At 34.9% G+C, this 11,463-nt stretch overlaps 1 protein-coding gene across 2 annotated transcripts; it reads right to left on the minus strand.

Moving 5' to 3' along the window:
- LOC110814959 (bifunctional TH2 protein, mitochondrial) lies at positions 1 to 10,707 on the minus strand. 2 transcript variants are annotated; one of them, XM_088222757.1, is made up of 8 exons: positions 10,287 to 10,707; positions 9,232 to 9,340; positions 6,648 to 6,938; positions 6,078 to 6,492; positions 5,669 to 5,935; positions 1,005 to 1,531; positions 840 to 912; positions 1 to 223 (listed from the first exon to the last, which is right to left on the minus strand). In XM_088222757.1, exons 1-6 carry the CDS (start codon positions 10,646 to 10,648, stop codon positions 1,125 to 1,127), a joined length of 1,851 nt encoding a protein of 616 aa, XP_088078883.1. In that variant the 5' UTR covers positions 10,649 to 10,707; the 3' UTR covers positions 1 to 223; positions 840 to 912; positions 1,005 to 1,124. The 2 variants fall into 2 exon arrangements, with proteins under 2 accessions (XP_088078883.1, XP_021898250.2); XM_022042558.2 differs by lacking the exon at positions 1 to 223 and having other exon boundaries at positions 459 to 912.
- Positions 10,708 to 11,463: the final 756 nt, after the last annotated feature.

Genomic DNA, 11,463 nt, shown 5'->3' on the forward strand with positions numbered 1-11,463 from the left:
TTAGATTCTTCTGGATATGATAATATAATCCAATATGACTAATACACATATACATACATATATATATATATATCTCTATGGAATCCACTAAAGACTTGAAAGAATGATGATTACTTTACTTACACATTTGACTCTTCAAAAGAACTTTCTGTGAGATCCGTGATTTTGTTAGGACCACTTAGGTTAGCCTACTCGTCCGTACAGTCCACATGGCAGTGTTTGGCTGGCAAGAAAAAAGAAAAGAAAAGAAATATGTAGTTTGTCTGGTTGCTTGACAGTTGACATGCCTTTTCTATTTCTTAATAAAATTTTGAGTTCATGTAAATGACAGTACTTTTATATTTTATAATATAATATATTCTAATAATTGTATATTTTATATTAACTTAAAACTTATATATTCCTCAAATTTAATTACCATAATAACAATCCATGCACTCTTTATGGATCATAATCAGTAAAAAGATGTAAAAACAATGCTTACATTACTGAGGTATTTTGAGATAAAAATGCATGTCTTACAGATTCTTATTTGGATCCATCTACCTTCAAAAGCACATATTCTCTCTCCCACAATCAATTCAGTACACAACAGATATTGTACATAATTTATTATTAAGAAATTTTCAATCACCAAACAAGGACTAAACCCCCCCCCCCCCCTCTTGCAGTGAAAAGGTGCTGAAGAATGAAAGAACAGCCAGCATTAACTTACTCAGGCATCAGAAAATCCAGTTTAAGTTTTAACTGAAAATCAACATGCTATGTTTTCCAAATTCGTATCCCAACAAAATATCGGAAAAGTAAAGACCGTTTAGACATGTATCTAAATATTTCACCTCGCATATCAATCTGGATGTGCTCGGGTAGAATTCCCACTAGCATAGTTACCGGAAAGAAACTTCTTGATATCTGTCAAATGATGTACAAAAGAAATGTCATAAGCTAGCGTAACAGTTTTATTTGGGGTAAACGAAAAGGGAGATACATATATATGTATATACCATTTTTGTATTGGTAGATGTTGCGTACACTGTAGAATAACAAAAGGGGGAGAACAGCAGATGTGGCTCTAATAAAATCAGCCACCAAATTGTATCTTTATATTCCCTTTAAAAATGATTCTACCAACCAACTATGAAGGCATGTATTTCAGCCCAGCTTGAAGCTGTATAAAGAGTCCCAGAAAGGCCCTTCCAATTAGACCTCCCTTCAACATATTCTTTCTGTTGCTTAACCAAGCCAGTAAATAATGGGACAAAAGAGACACCAAACTGACTCCCCACTCTCCTTAGGCTTGAACTAGATCCAATCACAATTCCAATATCTGCCTCAAGCAAACAAAGCAGGTCACCCACCGAGTCTCCAATATAAACAGTCAAGTTCTTTCTGTCATTACTGCACTTCTTTAAAATGTCCTCGAAAGCATGAACCTTGTCAATGGGAGATTCCATCTTCTTTATGATTTCACCCGTGGACATAGATTCTTCAAACTTCAGCTCATTCGCATGTACATTGAAACCATCTAAACCTGTTTAAAACAAGTAAATAATTACTGAAAAATCTCTAATCACCATTCAAAACCAATAAACAAGGGTATTGAATTAAAAGGCCAATAAACCCTAACATTGAGAGAATTGGCAACGATGCTAAAATACACAGCACTGTTGCTTGAACTCTCAATTTTAGCTCCACATATCAGACATTGAAATTTTGGCAATACCACATGCCTTTAGCTATCAATTCTTAAGTAGGCAAGTGATCAGCAATGGAGTACCAACCTACTTTCATGACGAAAGAAAAAATATGTGTAAAACCATTCCTCAGAAATGTGGCAAGAAAGAGAGATTACTAATAAAATATAGAATGAAATATGAATAGATGAACAATATTACTTGAGCAAACAAAAAACGGATCTATGCTGTTTGAAAAGAACATTTATCAGTTAGAGTAATTTGGCCAATCATCTCGGTGTCAAACAGTACTTCTTTGAAACTTAAAACAATATAAGTAAAATTTTTAAATTCCACAAGATCTACTCATTCTGATTAATTTGATACATGCTCTCCTGCCTTATATAGGTTGAACTTAAACTCCTTTCTACCAAAAATTACGAGCAAAAACAATTAAATAGTACCATGCAAGCCTAGAAAATCAATGATTTTGATGACTCACAAGATCAACCACAAGTCTCATGTTGCATAATGGATCACATGCGAATGGCATGAACTAACAGCTATAATCCGTATGGCGAACTAGCATTGAGACAAAGAAACAACACCGAACATGAAATTAATATTTTTAAAAATAGGCATCAGGTTAAGTTTTACAAGTAATAATTGAGCCTGCAACATCCCACAGATGGCTCGATTATGCAACTATGTGCTGCTTTGTTTTAGCAAGTCAAGATAGCATCCATGTAACTTAACATACCCTACAAAGCGTACATAGTTGCAGAGGAGACATGCCATCCCAATGGAGGTCATGCATTTAGAGTCAATTGTTAATAGTTCCAAATTTTCCCGAATTTGGGTCTAGTTTGTATCATTTTGGCTAAATGACTGAGCAGCTGGCCAGGGAGCTGCAAAATGCTTTCCCCAGTTCAAATCTGCCTGATTAATAAAAAAACAGCCTATCAACACATTCTATCAACGACAGAAATGCAGGATAATAATACAGGCTTTCATATCCCAGGAAGAAAATTGCAAGTATACCTTTCTTTTCTATCACATAAAGAAACCTGATCTGAAATGGAAAAAAAAAACCACTCCTATTTTACAACTAGATGAATCTCAAATAACGCCCTATTTTCATAAACACAAGAACTAACTTTTGCCACGACTAATGAAATTATTTTACAACTAGACAAATCTCAAATAATGCCCTATTTTATAAACACAAGAACTAAATTTTGCCACAAATAATAAAAGGTCTGAGTTAGTAACCATAACTTTTCTCATTAAACGACGCGAATTACACACTGCTTTTTGTAAACCAAAAAAGACATATTTGATGAGTTTTTAGATGCATCCCGAGGCCGTCTGAGAGATCTATGACTGAGAAAAAGGGAGTCGGTGCCCTTGGGTAAATGAACAGTAGAAGAGATGCTCAAATTCCAGGCACTAACTTCAAAGACCAAAGTTTCTAGGACCCTATCATTTGCAAGATGGAGAAGAGGCTGGCAAGCTAGAAAAGAACTATCTTTCTGTGGTAGAAGGCTCACTCGCACCAAAAGTACCTATCAAATACCCTGATCTATTTTGTCCCTTCCCTTCATCCTTGGCAAAGTCGCAAAATGGTTGGTTTCTATTAATGTTGGTTCTTATGGAGCAGATACTGACCAAAAGAGCAACCACTTTGTTGACTTGGGCAATTATCAAGGACATCTTCCTCCTCAGAACTAGGTTAATAGTAGGGATGGCAATGTGAAGGATCCTCCTCCTCCCCCTCCGTCCGCTTCCCCCTTCCTCTGATTTTAGTTTTATATGCTTGAATCAATGTAAACTATTAGGTTTAAAAAATATCAGTATTCAGCTTGGCCTACCTCGCCTGGCATTTAAAATAAACCGCACTTGGCCTATCTCAAACTTTATAAGAATATAAAAATCTTAAATAAACAACAAATATATTATGTAAAAATACGTGTAATCAAAATATCTGATATGAAAACATCTATAAATAAATATATCTACTATATTGCTACTAATTTATAGTTTCATATATTCTCAAATAAATATATATACATATCAACTTTCAGTTTGGATCAGTTAAATAGTATCAACACCCAAGCATGACCCGATCAAAAATGTTCTAATACAAAGGCCTAACCAGAATGATTTTTAAGAAAAACATTGCATTCAAACCTGAACAGGGCAGTTCAAATGCCTGTGGTTCACAGGACTACTGCAATTCCTAGGCATTAGATCTTTTCTGGGCTAGATAGGCCTCCATATCAGTACTAAATTCATGTCTTAAGAGAATCTTTGGTGGGAGGTCACTGCTAAATATCAATTGCTAGAAGAAGTTGGAGGATGTGTAGAACTGGATGAGCTAATCACACTAGGTTATGGAGGTAGATTAGTAAGAGTTTGAGCCCTGTGGCAGATCTGATTCACTTTACAGTCTCTAACAGTTGTCTTCCAAGGTTATGGGAGAGTTTTTGGTATGGTGAAAAACACCTCAAAGACCATCTCTGGACATATTCAGCCTAACAAGAAAGGCCCGAATGAATCATTTGAGTGGTTTTAGAAATTCTAACTAAGAACATTCAACTCTACTGACATCCGAATGACTGGGAGGTGGATGATCTAGTATCGTTAGCTCAATAGTCTGCTCATTAGTTCCTTGCAAACGAGAGTCACTTCCTAATCTGATCCCCTTTGAAGAATGGTGTGTCCTCACGAACTACCAAAACCTTAGCCCATAATCATGTTGCTTTTAGACTCCCTTGGAAGTAGATTTAGAAAAGTAAAGCTTCTCGCTGAATGACTATCTTGGCCCAAAGGCTCACTTGAGGAAGGGTCCTAATCATTGACAACTTGGGGAGGAGAGGAAGAATTCAGGTCAATATCTGCCCCACATCTTCATGAGAATTATCCCCCAACCATGCCCTTCTTTGGTTTCCGGAGCCTAGTGAGTTGGGGGATTCTCCCATTACGTCTTCTGAACTTTTCTCAGATAAGCTAAGGCATAGTGGTGGTTCATATGATTTGGGGTAGGAATGCACTGCAATGTGGAAAGTTCTGGAAGAAGCTCCCTATTTCTTTGGCAACTCTTTGGATCATATAGGAAAGGGAAAGTAGGAATTTTTCGGCTATTAGCACTGCTTCTGATTCAATTAGGAATATCGGTTCTAAGCCTTATCTATTCTGTCTCAAGACCATCCTCTCCTTAATGGAGATATGAGAAACTAATCGATACTTGGCTTATGTTTAAATGCTTCCTTCACATGGGTAGCATCTCTTGGTGTCTTGTTTATAACATTTTTCTTTTTCCATATAAAAACCAAAAATTTCTTTCCATTAGAGAAGCAAAACTTCCAAGAACTATAGCATACAATGTAAAAGCCTTCTATTCACCTACATGAGTTCAAGTTTTAGAAAAAGAATAAAGCAAATACATTAAATGATATTGAACTGTGTTGAATGGAAGTGTATATTAACGTGGTAAAACTCAGTTCTTTTGTTTGCAATCTTTTGTATTGCATAAATGAAAATTCTAGAGACCAATTGGATGATGAAAATATTTTCAAATTTTTATTTTTTTGAACTTACAAGTATTTTATTCACAAAAATATAAATGTCAGTTAACAATGAAAAAATGATTATGGAAATGACAATAATGTTTGAAATTTCCAAGATATTATGTTTAGTATTTTCTTAAAAAGTATTTTATTTCGTGCTTAATTATTTTACAATCACACAACTCTTACATTCTTTCATTAGTAAAAACATGTATAACACATAAATTTCGAAAATGAAAATCAAAAAGTATTTTCATGTAGTAAATGAAACCTTATATATTCAAGCAATAAAAAAACAAATGGTTGGAAACACAAGCCAAGACCCTCCCTTCTCAGTTGCATGTCTGGTCACTGAGCCAAGACTTCATTGGTTTTATAGTATCTTATGACTTCTTTCTCTATAAATCCGATAAGAAAATAGCATACCTGAAGAAAAAGCTGCTCTGATGAGATCCCCGCACCAACAATATGAAAGTACATGGAAATTTGCATTTAGATTTTCTTTCTTTACAATCTTCTGAAAGAACTCAGCACAGCCATCGTGAAGAATCAAGCGTTCCCCAGTTCGTTTAATATCTTCAAGATTTAGACCCTTGAGCACCCCAGACTCAATCACTCTAGAATTTGCTCTTCTCTCAAAGTCTGAAAGTTGCTCAAGCGCTTTGTGTAGAGCCTCATAGTTGAATTCCTTGACTGCAAAACCCGAAAATAAAACCAAACAGAACAGATTATAATGTCATCCCCATCTTCCCTGAAACACTTCAAATAAGCTGAAACAAAGAGCAGAACTATTAAAACTGCAACAAGACCGTGCAGCAGTAGTAAATTACTTTACCTTTCTCAGAAGGCATAATACTTTTTATGCACTCTTCATACTCTTCAGTATACTGCTTAGAAAGGAGAGCCCATGTATTCCTCAGCTCAGCTGATGACATACGGGAAATTTGGTTTTCAGGTTGATTCTGATCAGATTTTGGAGCTGTTACTATGGCAATCTCTGCCAAAACGGCAGAGGAATCAACAACAGTACAAGTCAAATCAAAATCAGAAAATAGCATAAGCCTGTCTTCTGCAGGGTTATGCTCTTTAGTCAAAGGAACTACAGTAGGTTGAGCAAGTGGCTGAGCATAGAAGAATTCTATTTCAAGTTTCATAGCTTGGTGATAGAGATTTTCAATGATGTCTAGTTCCTCGCCTGTCAAGGAGACACTAAGTTTATCGACCAAGTCCTCAGTTTGCCGAGCTGATGCCTAAATTCAAACAATACAATAGTTGAGCTGTAGGACTTAGAAGACCATTCATTTTCATAATTGTATTTTCCTCCAAGTCTTACAATAAGCCAAGAACAATCAGATGGACCATTTTTTTTTTTTCAAAAGAAAAAATCCCAGCTGAAAAGATGTACCTGAAAGCCTTCAGAAGAGTAATTGTTAATCCACTTCTTGTAGGGGCTATTCTCTCCATTAGAATCTAGAAATGTCTCAAACTCCTTACCCAAAAAGGCATATAACCTCATGCAAGGTGTCATGGCAGCCAAAATGTAAGCTGCAACTTTAGTCTTCTCAAATGGAGTAGCAAGTTTGCCAGGAGCTTTTACTCCTTCAACCTTCCCAGAAGCTGTTGCTAACAAAAATTCAGTATACTTCACTGTTGCAGAGTTAATGTTGTATTCTTTAGAAAGGTCCAAACCCCATTCCTACACAATCCAGACACCCATACCATGAGAAGTTAGACAGCATCCAGGAGCTAGATTCTGATTTAGACAGCAAATTTTCTTTTACTATTTGATGAAGTAGTCAACCAACCATCTCATAGAAACAACATTGTAGACTATGGTTCTACGGCAGTTGGTCCTCACTGGGTGTGATAAGAAAACACTTGAACCATCTGCATTTTAAATATCCTACGAACTGTAGGAACCTCCAAAAGTTGTAAAATGAAAAGTCGCATTGTTTCTCAAACTAACTGGAGAAGATATATTCCTACCAATAGTCGCCTATTTGTTCTCATCCTCTCAAAGTATTTCATTCACAAAATAAGTAAAATTTAAATTCCAGAAGTTTTATTCGCTCTGATTAATTTGATAAATGCTCTACTGCCTAATAGGTCAAACTCAATCTATTTGTAAGCTCTTTTCTCACCCAATAATTTCTGATACTTCTTCACAGTCCCTTACAGCTTAAACTCCTTTTTGTCAAAAGATATGAACGAAAACAATCAGATAATACCACCCAAGCCTAGACAATTAATTAATTTGATGACTCATAAGATCAACTCCCAAGTCTTGCATGTTGCATAATGGAGCAATAAGTGGCACGAACTAACAGCTACAATCAATATAGCAAATAAAGTTGAGACAAAGAAGCAATACCAAACAACTAATCAATATTTTAAATTCTGCCTTCTTTCCGTATAGGATACAGTATGGCTTCGTCATTGAGAGTCACTACTGATACACGCCAGTGTTCCACGCCTAAACAGCTAAAAGCATGTGCAAGGTTATAAAATTTCACTGAAGACCTACACACCACTCCCATTCCCAATTCTTTTTCATGATTTGTTTTCAAAATTGGAACACAAATTCACATCAAGGTATAGTATTTCAGGTTCTCCATATACTCCTTGACATTATAGATGAAACAAGAATTCACAACAGTTAAGATGGGGTTGCCCTTAACCCCTGATGCAGCCTAACAAAGTTGATGATAAATGTCTGAATACAAGCTTAATGCAACAGTAAATTTTATAAGTACCACCATTTTCAATAGGCAGCTGCATCACATCGATCTTAAATTATAGTGTTAGTTTTCTGATGAGAAAGAAAACATCATCTACAAGCTTAAGATTAAATCAAGAAGGAAAATCAATCGTCAGAAAGGAAAATAGAAGAACAACGATAAAAGAGATGCATTTAAGACATTATAATTGCAGTCTCTAGATTCCCACTCTAAGATAACAGACCCCAGCGACTGTCAAGAGCTTTGACATGTACTCCAGCCATAGAACCAGCAAAAGAGAACAAGAAAGTAGAAGAGAATAGATAGAGGGGATAAGAGAATAGAGAGAAGAAGATAAATAGAGAGGAGAGAAGAATAAGGGGGAGAAATCCTGCAAACTCACAAAGAATTGCTGAATTAGGTTAGACTTGATTCTGGTACTATTGCCTTTCCTGAAGATCAGGCTAAAATTTTCTTTTATACTTACATCAGAAAAACTAAGACAAACCCTACTTGAATTGCAAGGAAGCAAACATAACAGAATGGGAATCTAAAGAAAAACCATTTTCTAAAGCTGGGAACCATTTATTTCATTCATCCTCTGTCAAATCTAAATCACTAGACACGTCACATTCCCTTGGCTCGACACTTGCTTGGATCCCCTACTATCATTCTCATCTTTTCCCTTGTATTCTCGGATTGTGACAGCAACCTCCAATAACCTGAGAATCTCAAAATTTTATTTCCTTTTATCCTAAAACCGAATTGATGACCATAAGCACACGATGTAAATATAAATTAGTCCCTCTTCTAGTGGTGAATTCCACATGACCAATCTGTGGCATCAAAAACTCTAAACTAGTGTAAAAACCATTACCATCAGTAACCTAAAATGGTTGAACGAAGTGCACCCCTAATCCCTGCGGGTAAGTTCACAGCAAAGCCAAGACCAACCAATGGAACACCCATCAGTATCAAACTTGATAGACTTCTCTAATGGTTATTTTGAAAAGCAAACAAAAAAAATCAAGAAAGCTCCCAAAGAACTATATATGCATATGTTATAATATTTGGTGACATAATAAAATCTTTAGATGGAAGCCCATCCAAGGAAAATCTACTGTAGCCATTTGATTGCGCGCAAGTTCATAGACTTACTAGGTAAAGCGTAAATATGATTCAAGCATTAACTTTTTCTTTCCTTCACCTCAAGTTTGACAAAATTTTAGACAATGTTTGAGGCATAGAAGAAAATAAGTCCTTCTGTAATACCTGTGCTAATGAATTGTGCATTCTTAACTCATCCAACACATTCTTTCTCAATTCAGTGATTGATAGCTTTGCATCATCATCATCAGCACAGTCTTCTGCCAATTCATACCTAATTAAACAGAAAAGAATGAAATTGTAAGTTTAGCCCCCTATTTTTACATAGACCTCTCCAGTAACTTCTTGTATTTTTTACTATGTTTCTAAAAGTATAACGGACCACCTCGTACATAGTACCCAATTTTCCCAAATAATCTACTCTAATCCTCATATTGGTATTCTTGGAAAGCTGGAAGAAATAATGGAAAGAAAATAAAATAAAAATATTCCAATAGCAAGTTTAATTTAATCTGACTCGTCTTTCTATAAAAAAACGAATTTGGCCGTCCCGATTGCAAGGAAAGAAAAACTAAAAATCTGACATTCTTGATTACCAAGACAATCTTGAGCATACTTTCTTCAGTTGTTAATTTCTCAAACAATCTAGAGATCACATCCAATCATCCGGAAGTACTTGAGACATGTACATGCATTATTAATTTCTTTCCAAATTAATTAAAAATTAAAATTAAAATCAAAATCATTGAAGTTTCTCCCTTAACCACTACTACCTTTGTTGAGATGAGATGATTATAAGATTCAATCTCGATTCACCAACACGAAGAGTCTCGTATGATCTAAACTACATGACTATTTGTTGGTCAACCTCTACTTCAATCAGCACCCAGACGTGTCCGAGAAACATGTCATTCAATATGAACTTATAATTTGAAATGGACGACCAAATTCCATAAATATAGACAGAAAACTCGGAAAAGCCCCCAAAATATCATCCGTTGAACAAAACAAAGAAAATTAAGAAATTCTAAGGTGCAACACTTGCTAAGGAACCAATTCGAAACTATAATTTCAAATATATAAAAACATATATAACTCCGGGACCTGATTCAGCACCTAATTTCTTTCCACCTTCCCAGCAAGCAAGAAAAAAAGAGGCAGAAGACAACACTAAAAAGAAAAAGAAAACAAGAAGAAGAGAGAAAAGAACATAAACTCACGCTTGAGCAAAGGCCTTAAGGAAATGAACATCTTGAGCGATATAATGCCGGAAAGTCTCGATTCTGAGAGTCCCGGAAGCCAAACAGAGAGAGAAAGGAGAGTACATGGCAAAAACAGACTCTCTTCTGAACTTGATCCATAATCTTCCCGCAGTCCCTTCCTCCGTACTGGCGGTGATGGAAGATGCCGACTTAGAGGTAATCCCCGCTGCCATTGGAATCGACGCCGTGCGAGGGGGTGACAACGAGTCGATACAGCGAGATCGAAGCGAGTCGAAGCGGAGAGCGTGAATGCGAGTAGGGAAGAAGAGTGCGGTTTTGATTGGGTTCGGAGCGAAGAAGAAAGAGAAAGGGAAACGCATCAATGGAATTACAGAGAGCGAAAGTTGAGAATTTTATTTGTTGTGTATCAAATGGGAGGGAATTTCCATCCAGTGAAGTATTATGCAGGTAGATTTGTCGTTTTGTGTTTTTTTATTTGAATAAATTAATTTAAAAAAAAAATATTATTTTTATTAAAATCCAATTTTTAAAATTTAAAAAAAAAAAAACTATTTTTCACCTAAATATTTTTTATTAAAATTTTTAACGAATATACTTTAATTTATTAAGTTAACATTTTTAAATAAAGTTATAATTATTGAACTAATTAAAATCAACAAAAATGGTTAAATATTTAATAATTAGGATAAAAATAAATATTTTGATAGTAAATAAATAGAAACCCTTACTATTATTTCTCTTATTATTCATCGTAAATGTATCATTTAAATACGAACAAATTTTGAAATAATACAACTCGGCATATGCCAAATGTGAATACTCTATAAAGCCACAAATATAGCACCTAATAAAAAGACTAAATTTTAAGTGAAAAAAATACCATAGCTTTTATTTTTTCAACAAAATCATCATGTAATTAATCAACAATGTATAAATTTATATTCTTTCTTCACTGGTAGAAAAATTCAATCTTTAGTAAAAAAGATATCATGATATCTATTTTTTTAAATAAAATCATCACGTAGTAAATCAATAAAGTATGAAGTTATATTTTTTCTATACTGACAGAAAGATCTAATCTTAAGTGAAAAGATATCATGACTTCTATTTTTTTTTTTACAACAAAATCATCACGTAGTAAATTAACGAAGTATAAAGTTATGTTCCTTCTCTT

Source organism: Carica papaya, chromosome 6, assembly GCF_054855325.1.
Source record: "Carica papaya isolate Zhongbai chromosome 6, ASM5485532v1, whole genome shotgun sequence".
Classification (NCBI taxonomy): Eukaryota; Viridiplantae; Streptophyta; class Magnoliopsida; order Brassicales; family Caricaceae; genus Carica; species Carica papaya.